This window comes from Alternaria infectoria, assembly GCF_024043175.1.
Source record: "Alternaria infectoria strain BMP 0036 chromosome Unknown scaffold_34, whole genome shotgun sequence".
In the NCBI taxonomy this organism is placed as follows: domain Eukaryota; kingdom Fungi; phylum Ascomycota; class Dothideomycetes; order Pleosporales; family Pleosporaceae; genus Alternaria; species Alternaria infectoria.
In genome coordinates this window covers 117,552-143,426 of record NW_026250723.1, presented here as the reverse complement: position 1 = coordinate 143,426, position 25,875 = coordinate 117,552, and the positions used below count along the sequence as shown (strand labels likewise).

The 25,875-nt window shown below is 53.7% G+C and overlaps 8 protein-coding genes across 8 annotated transcripts; 4 read left to right on the top strand and 4 right to left on the bottom strand.

The window, feature by feature from the left end:
* Positions 1–186: 186 nt before the first annotated feature.
* Positions 187–773, top strand: J4E92_010321 (uncharacterized protein; the record flags this gene model as incomplete). The annotated part of the gene is made up of 2 exons (XM_051501659.1): positions 187–658; positions 709–773. 2 exons carry the CDS (start codon positions 187–189, stop codon positions 771–773), a joined length of 537 nt encoding a protein of 178 aa, XP_051348130.1.
* A 300-nt stretch (positions 774–1,073) lies between these two features.
* J4E92_010320 (uncharacterized protein) lies at positions 1,074–2,507 on the top strand (the record flags this gene model as incomplete). The annotated part of the gene is made up of 2 exons (XM_051501658.1): positions 1,074–1,273; positions 1,325–2,507. The coding sequence occupies 2 exons, from the start codon at positions 1,074–1,076 to the stop codon at positions 2,505–2,507; spliced, it is 1,383 nt and encodes a 460-aa protein (XP_051348129.1).
* Positions 2,508–3,842: 1,335 nt separating this feature from the next.
* On the top strand, positions 3,843–4,619 carry J4E92_010319 (uncharacterized protein; the record flags this gene model as incomplete). Its single annotated transcript, XM_051501657.1, has 2 exons — positions 3,843–4,047; positions 4,135–4,619. The coding sequence occupies 2 exons, from the start codon at positions 3,843–3,845 to the stop codon at positions 4,617–4,619; spliced, it is 690 nt and encodes a 229-aa protein (XP_051348128.1).
* A 155-nt stretch (positions 4,620–4,774) lies between these two features.
* Positions 4,775–6,125, bottom strand: J4E92_010318 (uncharacterized protein; the record flags this gene model as incomplete). The annotated part of the gene is made up of 2 exons (XM_051501656.1): positions 4,775–5,777; positions 5,836–6,125. The coding sequence occupies 2 exons, from the start codon at positions 6,123–6,125 to the stop codon at positions 4,775–4,777; spliced, it is 1,293 nt and encodes a 430-aa protein (XP_051348127.1).
* A 416-nt stretch (positions 6,126–6,541) lies between these two features.
* J4E92_010317 (uncharacterized protein) lies at positions 6,542–10,333 on the top strand (the record flags this gene model as incomplete). Its single annotated transcript, XM_051501655.1, has 3 exons — positions 6,542–7,808; positions 8,497–8,565; positions 8,619–10,333. The coding sequence occupies 3 exons, from the start codon at positions 6,542–6,544 to the stop codon at positions 10,331–10,333; spliced, it is 3,051 nt and encodes a 1,016-aa protein (XP_051348126.1).
* A 488-nt stretch (positions 10,334–10,821) lies between these two features.
* J4E92_010316 (uncharacterized protein) lies at positions 10,822–12,318 on the bottom strand (the record flags this gene model as incomplete). The annotated part of the gene is made up of 2 exons (XM_051501654.1): positions 10,822–12,077; positions 12,126–12,318. 2 exons carry the CDS (start codon positions 12,316–12,318, stop codon positions 10,822–10,824), a joined length of 1,449 nt encoding a protein of 482 aa, XP_051348125.1.
* A 3,867-nt stretch (positions 12,319–16,185) lies between these two features.
* J4E92_010315 (uncharacterized protein) lies at positions 16,186–20,661 on the bottom strand (the record flags this gene model as incomplete). The annotated part of the gene is made up of 3 exons (XM_051501653.1): positions 16,186–16,368; positions 16,420–20,587; positions 20,657–20,661. The coding sequence occupies 3 exons, from the start codon at positions 20,659–20,661 to the stop codon at positions 16,186–16,188; spliced, it is 4,356 nt and encodes a 1,451-aa protein (XP_051348124.1).
* An 821-nt stretch (positions 20,662–21,482) lies between these two features.
* On the bottom strand, positions 21,483–23,579 carry J4E92_010314 (uncharacterized protein; the record flags this gene model as incomplete). Its single annotated transcript, XM_051501652.1, has 4 exons — positions 21,483–22,189; positions 22,242–22,770; positions 22,822–23,246; positions 23,294–23,579. The coding sequence occupies 4 exons, from the start codon at positions 23,577–23,579 to the stop codon at positions 21,483–21,485; spliced, it is 1,947 nt and encodes a 648-aa protein (XP_051348123.1).
* Positions 23,580–25,875: the final 2,296 nt, after the last annotated feature.

Here is a 25,875-nt window from a genome sequence, read left to right as displayed (position 1 = left end):
ATCCAGTTCAGACGCGCCGACCTAGCACGAAGGCTGAGGTAGCGCACTATAGCTATATAAACCTCTGTCTGCTACCATCTCCAATCAAAGCGACACTCTTTCATCATACGAATCCCACAGCAAGTCTCACCATCCCCTTCCAATTCGAGAATGGAAGCCCCTCAAGAACACCCCAGTCCTTTGACGATGAAGATAAACGCCCTTAAGTCCGAGTGCGAGATCTACCGTAACAGCTTCCCGGGGAGAAACACAGCGTTCAACGGCATTACACAAGACTTTCTTGACGGAAAGTATGACAACGATGAGAAGATCCTAAAGATGATCACCAAAATGGTTTCGTATCGCAACACTTTGACGAGAACAGCAACGGAATTGTTGACCCTCGCCAATATTCCCAAACCCAACGGATTAGACTGCGCACAATTCGACTTTCACGCGTTCCAAGACTCGCAGTCATACAGAAACAAGGAGGCCAAATACCACCATGCCTTCAGGCAGGTTGCTCGATTCGACAGATCTTTTTTTCCTCCTCCAGATGTCAAAAAAGAGGGTCGACCGTTCGTCAAACCTGTTCAGTATGTCGCTGCGGCTTTGACGCTGGATGATGGTACCGACTCGAGCGAGGAGATTGCAGCTGCGGTGCAACGAATTAAATTGTGTATGTACATAGCTTCGTTTTTTCAGGATATTACTAATGATAGCATGTAGGCTACGAGACGATGCTCGCTGACAAGACCACGAAGGAAGTCGATAACGCTCCTGAGATGAGCTAGGCGCGCAAAAGCATCCCAACACCAAAACGCGTGAACGCGTCTCGAAACTTTGGTGGTTGGGCGAGAACGGGACTAGTGTGTCGACTACGTCATCGATACCTTCGTACCTTCCACCCCGGTCAACGACCTTGCGTGTATTCGTTTCTCTCATTTCAGCCAGGATACCGCATATGTATAATGAGATCTCTTGTACATAGATTAGCGCAATTGCCAAAATCATCTTTACGAGGTCTATATCCGCCACGATCATCGCCATTATTCGCCCGGTTCATCCAAGCCCGGCAATTCCACGCGTCGACGATGATGTCGAGCCCAGCAAAACGTAAAGCCGAGAAAGATATATCGCCACCAAAACCGAAAAAGACAAAGACGACGACAAAGACGAAGACAGAGGTTCCTGCATATCATCTCACTCCATCAAGACAAGACGAGTCTGGAGAGAACGTCTGGCCGGCAAGGAAAGAGCAGATTGAACGTGCGCGAGAGATCATTCGAGAATGGTATGTCACTAAACACTCGATAGAAAATGTGTAGAAACTAACATGCCGCAGTGCTGAAGCGCAAAAACCAATCGTTATCCTACCCGATAAGGATGCAGACGGGCTTTCTTCTGGCGCCATACTGCATCATACCCTCACTGCACTAGGTTTATCACCTGATCTAATATCCGTCTACTTCCCACCAAAAGGCTCTAATGTGCATGATGAAACCACAAAGCAGGCCCTGACAGCCATCTCGCCATCCTACATCTTCATTCTAGATCAAGGCAGCCGGAAGACATCGCCTGTCATCGACTCACCCCACACATGCCTGGTAGTGGACCATCACTTTGCAGATGAAGGCGGCTTCCCAGAAGGCAGCGATTACGTGACAGCTCATGACTGCCCACCCGTGGCAACCAGCGCACTACTGACATACACAATCTGCCTCCCCCTTCACCCAGACTTACACGACAAGATAGCCTGGTTAGCAGCCCTAGGAACGCACGGCGACCTCGGAAGTAGCATAAAATGGGAACCCCCCTTCCCAGACATGGTCGCGACATTCAAGCAACATCCCAAAAAATCCATCAACGACGCCGTAGCCCTAGCCAACGCACCACGCAGATCAGCAGCCTACAACGTGCGCGACGCCTGGGACGCCGTCATCTCCGCCAGCAGTCCGGGCGACATCGCGAAAGCCGACAAGCTGAAAGACGCGAGCATGGAAGTACGACGAGAAACCGAACGCTGCACCCACACCGCCCCCAAGTTTTCCGCCGACGCCACAATCGCCGTTCTGACTATATCGAGCGCCGCGCAAATCCATCCTGTTATTGCAACACGCTGGTCCGGTACTCTCAAATCTACTAAACTCGAAATCGTCATGTGCGCAAATGAAGGCTACCTGCCCGATAAAGTCAATTTCTCGTGCCGCGTTGCGAAATGTGCGAGAGCGCGCGAAGGAGAAGAGAAAGTCGATATCATCAGGAAGTTGGAGAGTATCGTTGCGGGCGACGAGGCATTGCGGAAGAGGCTTGGGGAGAGCTTTGCGAGGGGGCATAAAGAGGCTAGTGGGGGGATTGTGGGGAACGGCGAGTGGGAGGAGTTTAAGAAGTTGATGGGGGTTGGGGAGGCGAAGAAGAAGGAGGGAGCTGGGAGTGCGAAGAAAGAGAAGGAGAAGCCGGCGCAGAAGAATACGCTGGCGAATTATTTTGGGAAGAAGGAGAAGAGTGTGAAGGTGGAAGGCGCTTAGAACTTGGACGGCGGTGGTAAAATTGGACGTCTTCTTTTCCTTCGAGAAGGACCAGGGGATCGGTATTTCGACTACGCACGGGAAAGGCGTCGAGGCAAGCCTGGTAAACTCTGCGTCGTGTGTGATGAGGAAACCACTGGCGTCGATTTCGATATGGTTGCGTCTCCGTAGGCTTCCTGCATTTCGAACTTCAAGCAACATCGATCACACCATCACGGAAGAGGCGTAAAGGAACCCGGGTCGAGACAGCCTCGCATGCACTACGCTATGCCGGGACTCAAATCGAATGGCCCCCAATCTATCGAAGATTCCATATCGAACACAATCGAAGCGGAGACATCGGTGGCGCTCAGGTGCACGTCCGCCCAGCCATCTTTGAACACTTTGCTTGCTGTCGGCCCTCGTTGTTCATCTATATGAATAAATGCAAGGCGAAAAGAAAGAACGCACCAGTGGGTATCGACAGACTCAAACCAATGGTAGACGTTCTAGCAATTCAGATCGTTTCGGATTGAACGTCGGCTAGCCTGCTGAGCGGCTCCAGGCCCAAATTGCCGACAGATCGGCATTCTCGAACAGGAACATGAGAGGATCATCACAACGACCTTTCAAGATGCAGCAGACGCGCAAATACCTCTGGCAAAACGAATGAACGGACGAACAACTTCACATCGGAGCCCGAAACTCAGCGAACCTTGAACAGCCCAGATGTCAACGCTTACATGACGGCCTCGCACCGCCCCAACGCAGCCATCCCACTGACCACAATGACGCATAGAATATACGACCTCCATATAGCCAAGCATCACCGTTGCAGTCCGAAACCCAAAACCCGCGCCCATTGCGCCATGTGACCTCGGTACCAAACCACCAATGCCGTGCCCAATGAGGTAAAAGGCTGAAACCTGGGGACATGCAAGTTCAAAATCTCTCCATTTACACTTCGCCTCCGCTTTCCCTATCCCGGCGAATGAGCGCGTGTCGTGCAAATTGAGTGCTGACGGCCTGACGGGGCACGCGCTACCCGACAGGCGCCAAGAAAGCTTGATGGCAGTGCCATTAATTTATCTAAGTGATCAAGGCGAAAGCGATGAAGATAGTGGTTGGAAGCCACGACTAGGTGCGGAGATGACGAGGGAGGAGTAGGTACAACGGCCCGGGTGGAGTCATGTCGTCGGTCTTAGATTACTCTAGTAAACAGTCCTAAGGCGCATGACACGGAGAACTGAAGGGGAATAAATACTGGGAGTGCCGGCTGGAGTTTGGTCGAGAAAGAGTCGATACACACCTTCATACCCTTCACTCATTTTGCATCCCATCCCATCAACATCCAGCATGAAGTACGCCACCGTTCTCCTCGCCACCGCGGCGACCGTCTCCGCCCACTCCACCTGGCAAGAACTCTGGGTCGGCAGTGAAGACAAGGCTGGCACTTGTGTGCGCACTGTCAAAGACAACAGCCCCATCACCAGTCTGACCTCTCCCGATATGTTCTGCGGACGCGGCCCAGCTTCTACATCTGGCGTCTGCGAAGTCGCTGGTACGTTCCCCATCTCCACTTCTCTCTTCTCCCATCCTCACGTAGGGCATATCGTACAGTATCAGACATACTAACAAACCCCCTCAGCCGGCAGTTCCCTAACCGTCGAAATGCACGCCCAACCCAACGCCCGCTCCTGCTCCCAACCCGCCATCGGCGGCAACCACTACGGCCCCGTCTTCGTCTACATGGCCAAAGTCGCCGACGCCAAAACCGCGACCTCTGGCTCCTTCTTCAAAGTCGCCGAAGACGGGTACACAGGCACAACAGCGTCGTGGGGCACTGAGATCCTCAACGCAAACTGCGGAAAGCGCGCCTTTACCGTGCCCAAGAACATTGCGAGCGGGGATTACCTCGTCAGGGCTGAGGCGATTGCGCTGCATGCTGGTGCGAATAACCCGCAGCCGTATGTTAGTTGCTTCCAGGTTAAGGTTACGGGGGGTGGCAGTGCGACGCCGAGTGGTGTTAGCTTTCCTGGGGGGTATAAGACTAGTGATCCGGTCTTCACGAAGGCGATCTATGATTCTAGCTTCAAGTATGTTAGTCCTGGGCCGGCTGTTTACTCTGGTTGAGAAGGGCGTATGAGACCTTGATGTGGGAAGGTTGAGCATTGTGGTGTAGACGGGTTATAGAGAGGGATTTTCTTGTAAATAGTTGACATTGATTTGTGTATTAGAATGGGTTGATGCGATACCATCACGAATCTTCGAGTGCCCACTGCATTACCTCAGCCCCCAAATTCCCCATCTCTAACTCTCTCATCATACCCCAGCACCGCATCAAGCAATACCTGCGCTCCTAACGCGCAATGCTCGGGACTCGTGTACTCCTCCGGATTATGACTTATTCCCCCTTTACTCGGCACAAAGATCATACTCGTCGGACACACTCTGCTCGTCCACGCACTATCATGTCCTGCTCTACTCTTCATCTGCATGACCTGATGTTCACCCACTAACCCAACTGCTGCCGTCCTCACAGCCTCGATACAATCTGGGTGGAACTTCGACTCTGGCAATCCCCACGTACGCTCCACGGAATACGTGGTCGCATTGTCTTCTTCCTTAATGACTTGTTCGAATGCGCGTAAGATGGATTCAGAAAGCTGATCGACGAGGTCATCAGTATCGCATCGAACATCCACCACAAATTCTACGCCAGCGGGTATAGTAGCCTGTGAACTCGTATCGCTGCTGATGACACCCACGGTGGCTACACCCAGGCCAGTCTGCACAGCGGTATCTCTTACGGCAGTGATGAGCCGTGCAGCTGTTACCAAAGCATCTGCTCTTCCTTCCATGGGCGTTGTGCCCGAATGGCCTTCTCGGCCCGTAACGCGAATGGCGAACCACTTCATCCCTTGCACACTCGTCACGATGCCTACCTCTTTGCCTTCGCGCTCGAGAATTGGGCCTTGCTCGATGTGTAGTTCGAAATGCGCGGACAGATTGTTCTCGCGGTAATCGCACGGAGTTAGACCAAGGTATCCTGTTTCTTGTAAAGCAGTTGCCATGGACATTTTGTCGGTATCGCGGAGAGCGTGGCATGCAGATAAATCGGTGCTACTGTGCGTGCTCCAGACACCGGATGCCATCATTGCGCCTGGAAACCGCGCGCCTTCTTCGTTGGTCCAGTTTATCAGGGCGATGGGATGATGGGTTTGGATATTATTCTCGTGCAGGGTGCGCAGGACTTCTAGGGCTGATTGAACGCCTAGGATGCCGTCGTATCTATGTTTCCATCAGGCTCTGATGATTATGATGATTGCTTGGGTGTCGGTGCGCCTACCTCCCGCCTGCTGGTTGCGTATCCATGTGACTACCCATGCCAATTGGCGCTTTATCTGTAGCGGTACCTGGGCGTATAGCGAAAATGTTTCCCATTTGATCAATTTTGATGTCGCATCCTAGACTCGTGCATTCGCTGACTAGCCAGTCTCGAGCTGCTTTGTCGGAGGGAGTTAAGGTTAGGCGGCACATGCCTGTTGATGGCGCTGGGAGAGCGCCGTAGGAGGTGCATGTTTCTTGCAGTGTGCTGTTTAGCCTCTCGCCGTTGATCTTGAGAGGTTTGGAAGGCATGGTGATATAAGTGTACGTTGGTGAGTCGAAGACTGGTGTAGAGGGCTACCTAGGTACGCATGAGATGAAAGCGTCAAAGTCGCGGTACCTAGGTAGTAACATCCGACGCGTCGGCGTGCGAAGAACGCGTTTTCATCATCTATGACCAATGTCTATGACTGTGCAGGATATCTGCATCATTCTCGAGCGCGTTTATACGCGAATAGGCGTCGTGGTTGATAAGAACGAGGACGGGAGGAAGGTGGGGCAGCGCGAAAGAGGGGTTGAGATACGCACCTCACAAACCTGGCCTAGCCTTCTTTCCACTACCACGATAACATTTGATCCGCTGAGATGTATCCTCTCGTGATCGTGTATGACTGGGAAGAACATTTCGTGTTATTGTTCTGCTCGGAAAAAGGTTGTAAAAAACTGCAATGGAGTACGATCTGATCATCATCAATGGGGTGGTAGTGTCTGAGAATGAAGTTCAAGAGCTGGATATTGCTATCAAAGACGAAAAGATCGCGAAGGTAGTTCCAAGGGGAGGACTGAAAGATGCACAAGCAACCAGAACGATAGACGCTGAAGGCGGCTATGTGATGCCAGGAGGTGTGGACGCTCACGTTCATCTCCAAGAGCCTCCATTGTTCGGCAACGGTTCAACGGCAGACAATTACGAGACTGGCAGTCGATCAGCAGTATGCGGTGGTACCACTACCATGGTGACCTTTGCGCCACAGAAGAAGACCGAGGATACTCTTCTCGATACTCTAGCGGCTACTCACGAAAGAGCAAAGGACAACTGCTACATCGACTACTCATTCCATATAATCGTCGGCAATCCTTCAGAAAGGGCGCTCTCAGAGTTCAAGACTCTGCGAGAAGAAGGCATATCCTCACTCAAGATCTACATGACCTACGAAGCCCTTCAACTACACGATGGTCAGATCCTAGACATCCTTCTCGAAGCCAGGAAGCAAGGCATAACGACCATGATCCACGCCGAGAACGGACAAGTAATCGACTGGATGACCGCGCAACTCGAGAAGAAGAAGCTGTTCGCGCCGAAATACCACGGCTCATCCCATCCGCCCATGGCAGAGACAGAAGCCACCTACCGTGCCATTAGCTTATCAGAGTTCATGGACACCCCCATCCTCATCGTCCACGTATCCACGCCCGCAGCAGCCGCACATATCAAAGCAGCGCAAGACCGCGGCCTACCCATCTACGCCGAAACCTGCCCACAATACCTCTTCCTCACGAAGCTAGATCTCGACCAGCCAGGGTTCGAAGGCGCGAAATGCGTATGCTCGCCCCCACCTCGCGAAAGCGAAGCAGACTGCGACGTGATCTGGGAGGGTCTCGCCAACGGCACCTTCACAATCCTCTCTTCAGACCATTGTCCCTTCCGCTATGACGACCCTGAGTCGGGTAAGAAATCCAGCATCAGCGCAGAATACCCGCTAGGCCACTTCAAATACATTCCCAACGGCTGCCCTGGTATCGAAACACGGCTTTCACTGACGCTCAGCGCGAACCGCCTCAAGCTCACCAAATTCGTCGAAGTCACATCTGCGAATCCCGCGAAGCTATACGGTCTCTACCCGAAGAAAGGCGCGCTGATAGAGGGCGAATCGGATGCTGATATCAATATTTGGTATCCAGATGGCAAGATGGAGGAGTTTGAGTTGACGAATAGTATGCTGCATCATGATGTTGACTATACGCCTTTTGAAGGGAGGAAGCTGAAGCAGTGGCCGAGGTGGACGTTGTTGAGGGGAAAAGTGGTTTGGGATAGGGACAATGGCGGATTGTTGGGTGTGAAGGGGTATGGCAGGTTTACGAAGAGGGATACGAGTAGTCTTGCGAAGCCGATGAGGGAGGGGGAGTGGGTGTTGCCGCTGTAGGTGTGGGTTGTGGTGATGCGCGTGCGCCGTGGAAGTGGAATCGGACTCGTGGATTCATCGTTGACGCATTGAACGTTCTTCATTCTATTGTGACAGGAAATGTCGCGTGCAACGCGTAGATTCTCGTTGGTGTCTCCATATTGTGTTCGATGTTGTAGCCTTGAGCGAAGGGCTGGGCTTGCAGCTTGATGTTTGCCGCGGCTTGATCCTTATCTTATCAGCCGCCTGTGCACCTCGCGTCCCACCCCATTCTTGCGTCCACCTTCCTTCGCGACAGCGCGTACATTGTGCATATCTCCATCATGTTACATCGAGCATGCATGACTAATGCCATGCTATCGTCTTATCAATGCGGCAGCTTCTGTTTGCCGTTCCCGATGTAGCTATCAGGCCCAGGAGGCTTTTAGCTGGCCAACATGGGCGTACATGGGCTTGAGGAAGCTTGTCATGCGCCCAAGCTGAGCATCTCCATTTTCTAGAGAAGATGACAACCTCGGATTTACCGGTAGAGCATGTAGATATACTTGTGGTAGGTGGAGGACCAGTAGGTACACGACCCCGTTTCCACTACACACATGATGATACTGACGCTCATGCCCAGGCCTCGTAACCGCCTACCAACTCGCGCGCAACCTCCCTCGCTCTACGCATCGCATCAAGATCATAGAACAACATCCCAAGTCGTCCCAAGACAACTATGGACGCGCCATCACCCTCTTTCCCAGAAGTTCTGAGATGTTAGATCAGCTCGGCCTAGCTGACGCCCTTGCACAACAGTGCTTTGCATGCCGTGAGACTGTCAACTACGATAAGCATGGCAACGAGGTCGAAGGTAGAGGTTGGGCGTTCATGGAGAATATGAAGGATACCAAGTGGGACTTTGCGCTGGTGTTGCGCCAGAAATACCAAGAAGAAGTGTTCAGGAAAGCACTGGCTAAGGAGGGGGTACAGCTTGATGCGCCGTATGCCCTGGTGGGCATCGAGATTATAGACGGGGTTGAGATGGGTGGATATCGCATACTGGCTACGATTGAACATGGCGAGACGAAGGTGAAGAGCGCAGTCAAATGTCGATATCTGGTCGGCGCAGACGGCGGGCGGTCTTCCGTACGACGAGAGATGAAGATCCCCTTCGATGGCTCGTCTAGCGAAGACAAGTGGGTACGCGTCGATGGCGTTATCGAGACCGACCTCCCCAAACCGCGAACGTACTGCGCCATCGAGTCGCCGACACACGGCAACGTCCTCTGGGCCGCGCTCGACAGAGGTGCAACACGTATAGGCTTTGCGTTCACAGCTGAGCGTCAGAAGGCATACAAGGTGTTTGACGAAGAAGCTGCTGTCAAGGAAGCCATCGCGTCCGTCAAGCCGTTCAACCTCAAGTTCAAGCAGGTAGACTGGTGGACAATCTACGTTGTGGGGCAGCGTATTGCGCGCTCGTTCTTCGTGCATGACTGCATCTTCCTCGCTGGCGACGCATGCCACACACATAGTTCAGGCGCAGCGCAAGGTATGAACACAGGTATGCATGATGCAGTAAACCTAGGCTGGAAGCTTTCCCTCGTGCTCCAAGGTCTCGCCAAACCGGATCTGCTACACTCGTACGAAGCAGAGCGACTGCCCAACGTCCAGAGATTGATCAACTACGACAAAGACATCTCGCGTCTCATGACAATGCAATTACCCGAGGGCTGGACAGGCGACCCGAACGCCGACCCGAACGAAGTGCTAGGCGTAGTCATGGCCGAAGCAGCGACGTTCAGTAGTGGATTGGGCATATACTACGAGCCAGACTCCTATCTCAACTTCACGCAGAGCTCGGGTGTATCGTCAGTACAGCCTGGTCAGCGCGCACCGGATGTTACGTTACAGAAACCAGCAACTTTTGAAACTACGCGATTACAGACCGAGACACCGAATACGGCGACGTTTTATATTGCGCTCTTCGCTGGTGAGGTAGCTCATACGAAACTCGCTTTATCGTCGTTCACAGCAGCAGTCTCTCGACTTGGTTGGCTTCACGATCCGGATATTCCGATATCATGTCTTTCTATTATCGCAGGTCCCGGTGGGCCATCGGCCTATGAGACGCTGGGCGGTATGCCGTTCGGTCGTGTATTCTACGACCAGGACCGTAGTGCACACATGCGCTATGGTGTTGCTACCGAGAACGGAGCCGTGGTGGTGTTGAGACCTGATGGGTGGGTAGGCACAGTCATTCAGTTGGATGGAGATGCGGCGCTGAAGCTGGAGAGGTACTTTGGACGGTTTTTGCTCGCTGCAGTGGGGGGTAGTAAGGCTGGGGCGAAGCTGTAGAGTTGTTGTGGATTATACACACAAGCAAACATGGAGTTGAATGTGAAGCAACACATTGCGCAGTTTTGTTAGGGCGATCACATTGGTACCTAAGTACCTTAGTTCTAACTAATAAAACTAGCAGACTTCATACACGGTACGTATACACGTTGGCCATCCTACGAGTACCTATATGTAAGAGCGCACTTTACCGCCACGTGCCCACGCTTCAGCGATGGTGTGGCTTAACCAGATTTTTCACGTCAATTTGGTTGTTGTAAGAGCAGTGTAGTATCGTAGCGTTTCCGCCTTCATAATCCATTGTTGTAGAAAAAAAACAGGGTGCGAGGTACTCCATCCAGCCTATCCGGTAGCCTGATACATGAGGGTATATATAAAAGATCCAAACGCTCAAACACCAAACACGCTTTTCCCCAAATGAAAAGGTTGAAGCAGAAGTACTGTTATACAAAAAGGTCGTCAAACATCACCAACTGCGCCGTCCCGTCCTATCCCCTGATGCTACCCTTCCTGTACTTGTCGTCCTTGAGCGGCACTGGCGGTGGTTCGTCGGCGTAAGACTGCGCTGGCATGACGGAGTCTTTCCGTGCGTGCCTTGGGTCGTAGGTCGCACTCGACAGTATTGGCTCTGGCTTGTAGGTAGCGTTCGAAAGCGTTGGCTCTGGGTTGTATGTTGCGCTGGAGAGTGTGGGTTCGGCAGTCGGCTTGGGGTCGTACGTAGTCGCGGGTAGCGTCTTGTATGTGGTTGCGGGTAAAGTGTACATGAATTCGTCAATCGCGTCGTCGATGTCGTCGAGAAGGTTTTGTTGGTCCGATTGCGACGTCTCGGATGTCGACTTGCGGTCAAAGGGATGCTTTGGGTCGAAGGGAAATGTGAAGGAAATGGGTCGCTCGTTAGGTGTGTATGAGACCCGAGGTGCGTATTCCGGTGTCCAGTCTTTGGGGGATTGGGTTGGGCTCAGTGGTGCTAAAGAGATCATGCGCTCTGAGTAGATGCGCTCAAGATCTTCGTCCGGGGCGTTACCAGGGAACAAAGATTGCGATCGCTCGCGCACTTGTGAAAAGCCGCCATCGTATGTTGTCGCTGGTAGTAGGAAGGAGCCTTGCTCGGGTGCAGAGGAAGCTACCTCCCTCTCTTCGCGTACGAAGGTGAAGGACATCGGGCGGTCTTTTGGGTTAGGCGAGTTGTCGTTGGAACCATTGAGCGTCGAGGAAGAAGAAAAGCCAGGAGAGAGTACCGGGTCGCTCTGACTTCGCGTATGTGATACGAAGCGAGGGGAGGGGACCTGCAGGTATCTGGGAGAAGGCTGGTAGTCGTAGTCTGGTGGTGGTGCGATGAAGATGTCACCGTGTCCCATTCGCTCGCCAGGCGCAACATTCCGAAGTGCTTGCAGTCTCTCGTTCGCAAAGTTTGACTCCAGGATGTGCGCTCTCTCGACCAGTTTGTCCACAAGCTTGCCGTGCGAGTCCTTGAATGTCCTCTTGACGAAGCTCAACAGTAGCGATGAACAGGTCATCTTGACATCTTCCCGGATATACAGTCCGTGTCTTGGAGTCTTTAGGCCAGGCTCGGCCGGAGGCTTTGGCTCGCCAGGCAGCCGTCCTCCTACGGTCCACTTTCCTTGAATATCGAGACCAAGTGGTGCGTACACGTGTGTGTTGAGACCTTCCGCTGTGTCGTTGAAGCAGGCGTGGTATGATACAGAGCCTGTCGCCAGGCCACCCGGTAGATATGAGACCTTATCTAGAAGATGTCAGCAAATGCATGGTGAATATGTAGAAGGATACTCACCTTTGATAGTGTACCACATCGACCAGTACTCGTCAGTCGGCGCATAGCTAGGTGGCCTGCACTTGAACCGTTCCACCACCAATGGATTCAAGTCGATCATAGCTAGATGATCGCGGTACATGTCGAGCACACTCTTTCTTGTGATGCCCGCCGGCAACGGCGTAATGGTAGTGAAGACAGCGGTCTTCGGCATGGTTGCTTTCTCTCGAGGTACGAGTCGTTCTTCTCCGGACTGATGTTTCAAGAAAACCGCTGCGGATACGATCAATGTTTACGCGCGCGTGAAGCTGGAGAAGTGGAAAGAAGAATGTTTGGACAGCGAAGCAGCGAGAGAAGATGTACTTGTTTCGCAGGCCATCAGATCCATCCAGCCATGGCCGCTGACACGCTTCGCACACGTATCAGGCGAGCGCTCGAGCGCAGCTTGAAAAAAGCCCCTGCATCCAGATTTGCGGAAGGTTTGGGAACTGACAGCTCCCCGCCAAGCTCCCCGCCAACAAGTCGAGAGCGGCATCATTGCCGTTTATGGCAATCATTGGAATTATGTTCCCTGCCATCTTTGCTATATTCAGTCGGATGGCATCTGGCCGCTTTGTTTCTATGCGGGCCCCGGTGGACAGAGCATGCTCTTACTGGCATCGTCGTGGAAAACGCGTTGCCGAGAACCGAGAAACGCGAGTAGAACGCTGTCAGATGGTGTCAGCCGAGATGCAGAAGTTCTTGTTCTGTGACGAATATCGGTGGCGTGGTGTTGCAGGTATCAGAATCCTGGAGCAGATCCGCCGCAGGTACGTTAGACGCTAGCGGCGGCGCTATGACCAATCAAGCAGTGCCGATGAACTACTGAGGGGTTGCTGACAGTTATCTTCGTGAACGCATCCACCAGCGCGCGCATCAATTATAACAGGCAGCATTTCGACGTATCGCATTCGTACAGCATGATGTTGTTCACAACTATCGAAGAAAGAAATGTCTTGTCGCCGTCCGCATCGAACGTCGCGGACGAGGCTGCCGTTCCAGGCGGTTTGCGTCTCTGTTACGTTTCAGCATGGCTTCATCAGGCATACAACGCATGTTATAAGGCATCCACAAAATCTCCTCCTCGGCACACTGCTACATACCAAGCGTTTCGAAACGAGGCTAGAATTCGCCATCGACCACGCGGGTCGGATGTCGACATCCTCAATTCCTCATAACCAAGGCATCGCATGCTTCTATGACAAATGCGCCGTTAATGCAGTCATGTAAAGTACTGATAATCTAGTGTCCATCAGAGTTATCTGGAATACTTACAAAGTGACAGATGGCGACACAGCTGCCGAGAGCTTTCCTGCTTTTATCGCTTAGATGTTAATATTGGCTTTCTCTGCACCGGTGACGAAGGCATGGTCGTGAGGCCCAACGAAGAAAAGAACGCATCTTTGACTCAGCACTGGGCCTTGGCTTGGTCCGCGCTGATCATCGAGGTTGTGACTAGATTGTATGCTTCGCAATGCAAAGACGATCTTTCTCATCGGATGATTGTGGCAACATCACAGCAAATATGTAAAGATGTCTACCGACGAGCGCGAGAACTATCCCATCGCGCTAACTAATCGCCGATGAACCACTTACAACTTCCCAAGTTCTTATTGTACTCATACAAAATTGTCATCTCAAATGATGAGTATCGCACATGGAAATCATCATTCAAAAACCGTTCATAGCACATCAAAACACGACATTATACTCCAAAAGAAGAATGCATTACGACTAAACCAATGCTCAAAGCAAAGCAGGATATCCAAAAAGCCACCAACGCGCCGCAATCATACCTGATGATCGCAAGTCCCAAGTCATATACACATCACCCCTGCCCCACCACCGAGACCCGCACTTCTATACACCCTGATGCATATCCACCTCCTTGCTCTTCGGCGCCTTGCCACCGAACGTCATACCCATACCACCACGCCGTCCCTTAACAACACCCACAACACCGAACACAAAAGTAACTGCCCAAGCAAGCCACGAAACGGCGCTGATAGCCGTACTCGCGCGGGCGACATCACAGACCTATTCATCCCACATATTAGCCCCCAAACACCCCATCTTGACGTGACGGCGCATAGAAAGGAAGATCAAACTCACCATACCAAAGCAAATCCGCCCACTCAAAAACACCGCAAGAGCCACAAACCCACTAAACCAAAACAACATCGTCAGTCCCTCCAGACCCAACAGAGCCCACTTCACACTGCCTTTCTCAGTCAAGTGAGAGAATTTAGGCAGGGAGGTGAGTAGGAGGGGAATGAGACTGAGGATGGTCCATGAGGGCGCGAAGATGAGGTAGTTTATTTCCAGCGGGGAGGATTGGCGCCAGTGTGTTGACCACCATGATGATACTGGGGGGTGTTAGTTTGATGGAGGAGATGGGAAAATGGTGGAGGGATGGGGAGATGGGGAGATGGGAAGATGGGGAGGAGACGTACCATAAGCCATCAAACCGAGTACAACAATGGAAAGTACAGCTTGAGCCGCGCGAACGGGTAGGATCCAGTTGATCGCCATTGTAACTGTGCCTCTTCTTGTTTTCTTTCCTTTTTCCCACTACACTCTTTCCTCTTTCCGCTTTCGTCCTGATCTCGATCTCCTCAAAGGAAGTGGCGGAGGCGTACGCGTATAGTATAGCGAACGTATCGGTATCGTGTCGTGCCACACCTAGTTCCCGTCTATAACGCTGCGGCGTAGTAGTTCGTCGAAAACCTCGTTCGTATAATTCGCTATTAAAAGAGTGTCAAGAAAGATAACAACAGTATGTACCTGGGTAAGGAAGAAGAGGGAACTGAGGACACGAGGTAAGAAAGAAGGAAAGGAAGCGAAAAACGGAGAAGGGAAACCAGTTCACAACACCAACAAGCCGAGTAAAACCAAGCCAGGCATCTCTCATCTATGGATTCCTCAGTCATAGCAGTATCAGTAAGCATCTGCTCGCCCATACCACGCGACACGCATACACCTATTTCTTGACACCCAAACCCACGTTGCGGCACAATGCAAAATGCGCTGTCTCCCGCCCGTCGCAATACCCTCACGCACTGCACGGAACAGCGAGTTCCCAGTCGCAACGCAGACGACACAAGGCTGTGACTGGCTTCAAGTGGTGTTTCAGTTGTGGTTAAAGTGGATGGGGGGTGGGTAATCTGCGACGATTCATGCGACGGACGCGGGGCTTCGTCTCATCGTGATCGCCCCCCCATTGTCTGCTCTGCCGAACACGCGAACACCCATGAGCACGCGAGCAGCGCGAGCGGGAAGGATGCGACGCGCGTAGATCAATGACTATTAATCGTTAATGTAGAAGTTCATCATGTGCAAGGTGTAGTTTACGCCACTCTCCGCCGCAACATCATCATCAAAAACACAATTTCCAGTAACCGGTGTATTACTCCAGCCATTACCCACGCCGTTACTATATCCATCCACCATCGCAAGAAAATATCGTACACATGCTTCACCCTCCCTAACGCTTGAGCTCAAAGGCCGACTACTCGTAAGAAAAGAGTCGTCAATCCGATAACTTTACTCATAGCATGCCAGATCGTGAGAAAGATCATAGACCGCCCACGCACCCCATCATCCCCAAATCCAACGCTTTCGTCGCGGGCACAAGTGCAGAAACAGTCAAATATGTGAGCATTCCAGCATCACTAGACTGTTTACTGACAAGACGCTCGGTGAGTGGATCGCTGGAAGGTAAAGACAGTGGGTATCTGAAAGGAAAGGAAAGGAAATGAATCTATGTGTACATTGGGAAGGAAAGAAAAGGAAGATCAAACTAAAAGGAGAGTGTAAAGTATCTGGTGTCGTAGGCCTGCCGCGGTATATGCGCGCTCCGTGTATGCCTGTGATCATGACGTCGAAGACAAGGCAACGAAGACTTGCAAAGAGGTAATGATCAAACGATACTGAAGGCGCAAGCAGAAGCCCAAACATCTTGAGCAATGATACATGTCAAGGCATTCTCAGCACATGACGCTCATTGCTGTACGAATAGATTGCTGCCCTATCACCTCGGTCTTCAACCACGGGGGCTGAAGGGCGCAGCGGCGCGAGTCATCTCGTTGCACTTGTTGACCAGCTGAGAGATGGCGCGAAGGAGCGGGCTACCAGGGGTGCTCTCGTTGAGCTGGATGTATGCGGCGGTCAAGCGCTGGATGACGACGTCCATGATCTTAGGAATGATGTCGCGAATTTCCTGGTCCTGTGATGTTTCGTTAGCAGGAGTATGATGGTTCTGCAGCGGTGAACTTACGTTGGGGTTGACGCTCTGGAATACAGCGTTGAGCCAGACAAGGCGCTCCGTCAGGTTGCGTCCCAGATGCTCAGATACGACCGCACCAGTCGACAGCGCGAGCAGCGGGCTCACCTGGCTGAGGTAGGCAGGATCATATCGGACGAAGACAGAGTCGAAGAGCGCGGCGCTGCGGGGCGACTGCAGCCACTGCATGGTGCCCATCTCATAGTTGCCTTCGGACATGAGACGGTGGATAGACTCGATCTCAAGCTCCTCCTGTGACTTCTTGGGAGGGGTACGTGGAGCAGCAGGCGAGTCTTGTACCTGTCGAGAAGCTGGAGCCTGGCGAGCCTCGAGGAGCTTTGCGACCTGGGATTGAAGTTCAATCTGGTTGGCAGCCATAGTCTGGATAGTCTCTAGGCATGTCTGTACAGTCTCGGTCAACGCGGAGATCTTGATAGCATCTTCACGGCGTTGAGCATGGGCTTGTCGGAGCTCACCACCGATCTGACGCTCGATCATGTTGGTCAAGTTCGACATGGCGGGGTTGACGACGGTAGCAACTGAGGCAGCGATCATAGGCTCGAAGTTACCAGCAATCTTCTTTGCGACCTGATCAGAGAGTGACTGGAACATCTGGGGCTGCTTCAAAGTTCGGGACACAGCATCAGGAACTTCCTTGGACAACTGCTGGGCCAGGATGGGCTTGAGGTTGGCGCTCAGACCCTGCTCAACGGTAGCAGTGGTCTTAGCCAACACCTCAGGAAGCACGACGTTGCGGATGTTGTCTCTGACCATCTTGCCAATGACGCCCTCGACATTCTCGTTGAGTGTGCTAGACACCTGGCGCAGGATGGCCTGCTGATGGGCACCGTTGGCTGCGTTCATGACACGCTTGTCCTCGTCGAAGCGCTTGTACATGATGTCCAGTTCGCGCGAGAAGCCCTTGGTGATCTCAGCCTGTACGACCTCCTCAAGCTTCTTGGCATCAACCTCTGCCGGATGAGCAGCGGTAGGTGTGGCACTTGGGCGTTGGAGGTGCTTGCTGATGAGCTGCTTGGCCCACTCCGGCGCTTCAGTGGTGTCAGCAGCCTTGGACTTGGCAGGCTCCTGCGCAACGGATGGCTCAGGTGGTGCCGGAGACTTGGACTGCGCAGTCGCTTGAGCAGCTTGCGCGTAAGACGGGGGCAGAGCCGCGGGTGCAGGTGCAGGCATACGAGCGGAAGGAGCAGTGGAAGCCACAGCTGAAGGCGCTGTAGAGACTTGGGAAGATGTCTCTGTGGCGGCCGCGCGCTTCTTCTTCTTCTTTTCTGACTTGTCACCACCGTTGATGATGGCTGCACGAGCTGCGTCTTGCTTGCTCTCGACCTTAGCGAGAGTAGATGCGCGCATCGCTGCTTCGGGGTTGATGGACTGCTTGGACGCGGTGCTGCTCTCCCTCTTCAATGGCTCACGCGCAGATCGGTCAGAGACAGACTTGGGCGCAGGAGTGTCACCAGCAGTAGATGACTCATCGGTGACAGGTTGAGGTGGCTTGAGCTGCGAGATGGTGATGACGCCTTCTTCCTCAGCTTCCTTGGGGTGAATGGGCTCGCCCTCCTTCTTCCAGCCAAGATCGCTTCGGCGGATGCGCAAGACGCAGACACCCTTGGAGTGCATGACGTACAGCTCAAAGAGAGCGGCGTTGTCAGGGTCGTCGACATCAGAAGGTCCAGCGGGCTCGTTGAGCATGTGCAGGCTCCTAATCTGTCCCTTGGAGGCGAAAGAGTACTCCGTGATGCTAGTCATGATGGCAGTAGCGTTGACTGGAGGCAGATTGTTCTGGCCCCTGTCGCCCTTGTTTGCCAGACGGGAGATGTAGGCAGCCTGGCTAAGAGCAGGAAGATTGTACCTCGGGCAGGAGACGTGGACGAAGAAGATCGAGTTCCTGGTAGGGTGGGCGACAGCCATGATGCCAGTGCGGGGATGGAACGATACGCTGCAGATGGCGTCGGATTCGTTCTCGTGAGGCAGGTGAATCTCCTGCACGGCCTTGTTGAGACCCAGGTCCCACAGCTGGAAGGCGTGGTTCTGCTTCATGCCGACCATGACATAACGCAGCGCAATACCCTTAGTATATGGCTTGTCTTTGTCAAAGAAGAAGACGGAAGTGGGCCACGACTTGGCATTGGGTGTGGTCGTGTGGAACTCAAGCAGAGTCTCGGAGACCTCGACCTGGCGGGGAGGGCTGTGAGGGTTGCCTAGGTCTGGCTCGGTGAGGGTACGGATGTCCCAGAAGCGCATGCGGCCGGCCTTGTCGAGTGAGACGATGATGGTGTCGTCCTCGCTGAAAGTGAAGTCCTTACCAGCCTTGCCAGTGAGGATCTTGAGGGAGCGCTCCTTGAGGTACTTTTCCGTGTGGCAGATGCGGCTCTTAGACCGAGCATACTCAGCGGCGACCTTGGGGAAGACGATGTGGATGGACTTGCCCCTACCAACAGCAAAGAACTCTGGGTGACGCGAAGATGGCTTCGCGCGAGTCTTGAGCTGGCCTCCAGATGTGTTATCATCTTGAGATGGCGACGGGGGAAGCATCAAACCCTGCGAATCGAGGTTCTCGCCGAACTGGTCCTCGCGAGCGGGGTCGAGAGAGGTCCAGAAGACAGTGCCGTTGACACCGATACCCAGGATGCTCTCGAGCGGTTGTTGTGAGTCGTCTGCAGAGGTGCAAAGGGCGATGTTGAAGATACGCTCTTGGTGGTTCTCGAAGACCTGGCGGTATTGGCCGTTCTCCTGGCGGATGATGCGGAAGCCGCCCTTCTTGACGAGTGCGTATACGATGAAGTTCTTGCTGGCGGATACCAGGGAGCGGTCGATCTGGTCAAAGTCCTTCTTCAAGCGAGCAATATCCATAAAGAGCTCGTTGGCGAAGTAGAGACGACGAGGCGGCATCTGGTTGACCTGGATGGAGGCAAAGGCGCGCATGGGGAACCTGTAGACTATTACCGTCTGGTCCTCACCCTTTGCGAGGCTCTCCTCGGCTTCCGCGGTCTCCCAGTCTTCGGCGACGTTGTCTTGCGCGATCTCGGTAGCGACTTCCTTCAAGGCAGCTGCGATGGGCTTGGGCAAGCTGGCCTCGATGTCCTTGGCTGTGCTTGGGTCGGCAAACTCGTCCTTGATTTCGGTCGCAATCTCAGCCATGACCTCCTGGACCTCTGCAAGCTCCTCAGGTTGGGGCAGAGCAGAAGCCTCGGCTTCAGCTTCAGCAAGCGCGTCCTCGATCTGCTGACCGACCTGCTCGCCGAGGTCGCTCACGGCCTCGGCCACAGTTTCGTGTGTATGGGCAGGAGCGTCGTCTTGGGGAGCGGGCGAGGAAGCATCGACTGCCCTCTTCTTGAGGATCTCCATCTTGGGGGCAGGAGGCTTGGAGCCCTGCTGGATCGGGGTGTTCTTGCGGGGGCTAGCAGCTTCGAGCTGGTCGAAGGGGTTGACGTAGGTGAACTTGGGGGCAAGCGAGGCGGCATCGGGCTGGAAGCGGGACGACTGCTCCTTGCTGTCGGAGCCGAACATCCTCATGGGGGAAGAGGCCCCCGGGGTGTGTACGGTGGGGTCAGACGAGACGTGTTCGAGCTCGGCGTCTGCGAGGTCCTGCGCGAGGTCGTCCACAACCGTTTCAGGCTTGTTGGACGCACGCGGAGAGAGCACGGAGGCAGCGCGAGACGAGCGGCCGCTGGTCTGGGCGGGCTTGGGGTGGTTCAGCAGGCGCAGGAGAAGGTCCTGGGGGTTCTGCTGGGCGGCGGCAGGCGACTGCGCGGGGGCGGCGGCGCTGTGAGAGGGCGTCCTACTGCCCATGACACTGGCCATGCTGGTCGCAATGTCGGGCGCCTGCGACTGCTGCGAGACGCGTCGAGACGGGCCGCCGCCCTGCGAGTTGAAGCGGAGGAGGTTGAGCAGGTTGGTCGACTGCTGCTGCGGCGTGGGCTGCGACACGGGCTCGGGCGCGGGCGTGTTGGCCATGGACGAGTTGGGCGACATGACGGCAGACTGGTGATGAGGCTGCGGGCCGCCGGGCTGGGGGGAGAAGAGAGGCGACGAGACAGACGGGTGCTGGTAGCCGTGTGGTTGTTGTTGGTTGCTAGATGCGCCACCGTTGAGACGGGCAAGCAGCTCCTGCAGGTCCGACATGGTGAAGGAGACTAGGGCAGATCTGGGCGACATTAATAAATGCGAGTGGATACGGGCGCGCTGTCACCGCCGCGATGGCCAGCACAGTGACGCCATGGACAAACCGACGTACTTTACTCAGGACCCAAAATTCGAGTGCGCGGCCGAAGCCCAGGTGAGGAAAGCGCGAAGCTGCCGGTGACAAACAGAGAAGGGACGAAGAGAACGCTGACGAGCAGACGGGGGAGAATGGTGACGGGCTGCGGTGATGCGCAGAGGTCAATTGGCGATGCAAGAGGAAGGGCGACAGCTCGACGTGATATCGCTGGCGCCGCAGACGAGCTAGGCTAGCGTATTGGGAACTTGTGGAGACGGCGCCACTCACTTGGCCTGCACTCACCACATCATCCAGAAATGACAGCTCATCGTCGAGTCACATCAATCGTCACATCTATTACCTGGCGGAGATGGATCACTCACGTCGATATCGCATGAGTTTCCGCACTGACTGCAATGCGTGCAGACTGGACTGGAAAGAGCCATGCAGGTCCAACGCGAATTGGCACATGCCAAACTTCACTTCTTTTACCACCAGTTGACATTTACTTTTGCCCTCTCATACCCTGCATATTGATCCATCGGTCTTAGTCCGCAATTTTGAACTATTAAATCAAGCCAATGTAGGAAAAAACTGAACACCCTAGAGCCTACGTTGCCGTCAGGTTATGCACTTTGCAGGCTGTTGTCTTAACGTAGTCTGCAGACCTGTTCAATGTTTTTCGTGTATGAGGTGATGAAACGTTTGTACACAAGACATTACATCCAACAATTGCATTCGAAAGACCATTTTCAGCTACTCACCACCCCATCTACCATCTAATCCCCAATCCCCAAAACTAGAATACATAAGAATTGAAACCAACATCCAGCAAGCACATCTACCGGCAGTCACCAAACCCAGGCTGGCATCCAAACATCTTCATGCAGGACAGCAGGCTGTTTCCGCAAATGCCAGCGGGGCTGCAGCAGTTACCCCAAGCAGAGCCCTTGCACGTCTGCTGGCTGCGCGCACCACACAAGCGGTTCTTGCTGACCTTGAGGCCCGCGGGGGAGGAAGTAGCGGCCGGGGCAGTGGAAGTGCGTGTGCTGGTGGTAGTCGCGCGAATGCTAGTGCTGGTGCTGGTGCTTGTGACGACGGGACGGGTAGATGTGGATACGGTAGTAGGTGCGGCGGTCGAAGGAGCCGCCGTGGAAGGAGCAGCGCTCGAAGGTGCTGGGGACCCAGAAGAACCAGCGCAGTTTCCGAAGAGCGGGTTGCAGCCCGTTCCACAGTAGTCAGTCGTCTTACCGCAGAACCCGTACTGCGAGCAGCACTCGCCGTCTGCGAAACCAACGCAGGTAAAGCCAGATGTACCTCCGCAGGAGCCATCAGTCGTAGTAACAAGACCGCTGGGAGCAGATGTAGGCGCAGACGCAGATGAAGAAGCACCAGTAGCGGCTGGCTGAGAAGCACTGCCACTTCCAGACGACGGGGCAGTGCCATTGTTACCGCATTTTCCGAAACCGGCCTGGCAGCCTACTCCGCAGTGACCGTCGGTGTTTCCACAGAAGCCGTAGCGGGAGCAGCATTCGCCTTGGGCGAATCCTGCGTGGATGTCAGTTGGGGGAGATTGCATGTCCAAATTAAGAAGTCGTACCAAGGCAGGTGAAGCCAGATGTGCCTCCGCAGGTGGCATCCGTGGAAACGCCCGTAGGAGTGGCAGCAGGTGCGGCGGAACTAACGCTTCCAGATGATGTAGGACCCGCAACAGGAGGGGTGAAGACAGACGTGGTGGCTACGCGACCGGAAGAAGCGTCTCGGTACCAGTTGGTCTGAGGCTCGCCCAAACACTCGCCGAGAGTCACCAGCTTGTATCCCTTTGCCTTCATGGTCTCGATCATGTAGCCAGTAAGATTCTTGGCGGTCTGCTCGTGGATGTCGTGTGCAATGGCCTGGAAAGCGTCCGTCTGGGGGTTGCTGGGGTCGATGGCCTTCTTGACGTTGTCCTTGGCGTTCTGGATCTTGTCCGGGGTCACGTTGTTGTAATCGTCCGTGTCGAGGTCGAAGTAGGAGACAACGTATCCTAGATCAGCGAGGTCCTTTTGGCATCCTGAGGCTGCGGTGCAAGAGGAGTATGGGGGACGCATGTATGTGGGGAATTTGCCCATGATGTTGGCGAAGGCCATCTACAGACTTGATTAGTACTTCTCATGGGCGGTCAAAACAGACTATCGTACCTCGTTCCTGACCATCTGGTCGTATCGTTGTTGACTTGTGATAGCGCTGAGGTCTTGATGCGACCATGTGTGGCTGGCAACCTGATGCCCCTCGGCGATCATGCGCTTGATGGTAGCAGCCCACGGCTTGCTTGTGTCGTCAATTGCGCCCTTGTTGATGTTGACACCGGTGACGAAGAAAGTGGCCTTTGCTCCGGCAGCTTTGAACTGATCCAACACACCCTCAGTGTAGATGTAAGGACCGTCATCGTATGTGATGGCAATCGTGTTTGGCTCAGTGCAGTCGTAGATGCCCTCTCCACCGTATGGCTGGTTGCCGAGCTTGGGACGAGCAATGTTGCGGGTGCTGCCTCCAGTAGGGAGTTTGTTGGCATCACAGGCAGGGCCGTACTGGAACTGACAGTCGGGTGCTTCACAGTAGTCACCTATTAAGATTAGCATTGGTCTTTCAAGTTGTACCCAAATACCTTACCTCCTTGGCCACAGTAGCCCTCCACAGAGCAACAATAGCCCTCGGCGCAGCTCGCACCGCCGTTGTTCGGTCCGCACCGACCATCAATTCCACCTTGACGTGCTGTCAAACGTAGATTGGGCCCTGCAACGTGCGCCGCATGTCCACCAAGAATGTTCCTGCTCCTGAGTTGACCAATCTCTCGGGGTCCAAGGCCAACAATTTTCGGTACAGGGAAGTCGCCGCCGCCATGAGCAGCCACGAGGGGTGCGACCAGAGCCGCTGCGTATAGTCCAGAGTAGCGCATTATGATAACGTGACTATGAGTCCAACCAAAATATAATCGAAGAATAAACGAGTGTGAGATCAGAAAGATCGACCGATATTAAGTCCGAACAAAAAGGTAAAGACGACACTGTAAAGAGTGAACAGACGCCTTTTGACCTTTTCACAAAGTGAGCAAGGAAAAAAATAGACCAAGAGAAGCAACAAAGGGATGTGGGAGCGAATTCCATATAAGAGGCGAACTGAACTACCGCATGCCCAGACATTAGAAAAAGATGCCCACGACGCCCGTGGAGCGTGTAGTGTGCTTGGCTATGGGACGGGTCAGCCGCCGCGCGTGTCAGATTTGGTCGAGGCTGACACTGAGACTGCGATACAGGAGGTAGCCCGCTAGCGGAGAGTTAATAATGTAAGTCTTGACAGGGAGTGTGCTGTGTAGGAAGATGAGTAAGATGAGGTCTTTGATCGAGCCTGCGGGGGATATTCAATCGCATACGGGCATCCACGGCTTCTGCCTTTCGCGGAATCCGGACATGATTCCAGCTCGCAACGCGCGTATGGCACAATGTCGCGAGGGAGCATGCAGGTGCTGTCTTCGCCTCGGAGGCTTTGTGGCGGTCATAAGCCAAGACATACCCCTGGGTCGTTGCCAAATCGGGCGTGTAGATCACGTTAGCGCCCGAGATTTCGCGTAGATAGATCCGTGGTCCTGGCCTTTGGGGACGGCCCAGATTCCGTCGCTCTACTCCAGACTCTTTAAATAACCCGGCGGGTTGCCTGACAAGAGACAGCTGGGTACGTGGATGGCCTTGATCGCACGTGTAGCTCTTCTGAAGTCTCTGGATGCAACGTGGTTCTCCGCCGAATTTCCTGAGCGGATTCAGATCGACGCCGTGATGCTGACATGTGCGGCCTCGGTGCGATAATTTTCTCTGGGCACATCTGCAGCGGTCAATACTTCGGCGCCGTTGTCTCGAAACACGGTGTTGGGTTCGGATGAACTGATGCAGAGTTCCCGCGGTTTACCCAGCACTACTGATCAGTAACTGAGTTGCCACAGCTCTCCAAGGCGTCTGGTGGAAAGGCAAAAGCTAAAAGAATAGGCGTGCAGCTTTAGGCGAGGGGCCAACGGTTCGTTTCCTGAAGTTTGTCGCGGAATGAACTCTGTCGTATTTACCGTGTTGCGCGGCGATAAAGGTGGTTACCTAGCGATGTTGCGCAAGGCAATCCATGGGCAGCTCTGATGTCATTACGCGATAACGAGATGATAGCCGAGAACGTCAGGCGCAGCTGAACCACACTCGCACTCTCATCTTGTGGAAATGATGTGACTTTCTTCCTTCGCTTCCGCATTGTCGACAAACGCCATTGTTTTCGTTAAGCTTCGGGGCTGCCGTGACACTGTCACTGTGCTCGACAGCACGGACGTTGACACAGATAGCCTCGCGTGTTCACGTTACCTACGCCTTCCTCCACGTTTCGGACCCGCCAACGTCGCACGGAGAGCGCGTTTTTCTGCTTCTTCAACGATTGGCTGGTACAGCACGTCGTCTGATGGTTTTATTGGAGCTTGGTTTCCTACAGACATGCTCCAGAACAATTCTCCAAAGACTACGTAATCTTACTTACTCTGGGCCTTCGACAGCTTATCGACAGACACGCAACACCATCTCGAAAACGAAACCCAGTTCGATACCCAAGTTCGATATCAAAATACACCATGAACGTAAATCGGACGATACCCCGCGACAGACTACCCCGCGAAGACTCACTTTCCCCGGATCCGCAGCAGTCTCGTCATGTCGTTCGAGCGGCTCGTTCGGTATCGATGAACAATAGTGATCAGGACGCGCCAACATGCCGACGCACCAAGACCACGGCGCAGTCTTACATTCTCAACAACACATGATTTGAAAAATCGACGCCTGGAAGGAATACTTGGCAAGCCCATTGACATCGGCCCAATGCGATCACTTCTACGACGGAGCAATCTCGACCGTCAACACTCCGCCAGCTGAGATCAGGGGTGACTGCAATTCGTATCACATTCTACCAAGCAATTCATCAAGGTTGAGCAGCCGCGCTGTTCTTTCGTAGCACTAGCGCAGCTTCCTAGTCCCGATTCTTAGCGGGTCCGCTGAGTACACAAGGAGTGTGACATGGAAGCATCAGACTTCGTGCCAGATAGGTTCAAGCATATAGTGGGGGGCGAGACCAGAAGTTGACAGGTATCCAAGACCCTGTTAAGCTAGTATCCCGAATTGTACATGTGCTAACCTGTCGCAATGAAGATGTGTTAGCGCGATATAGATACGTCC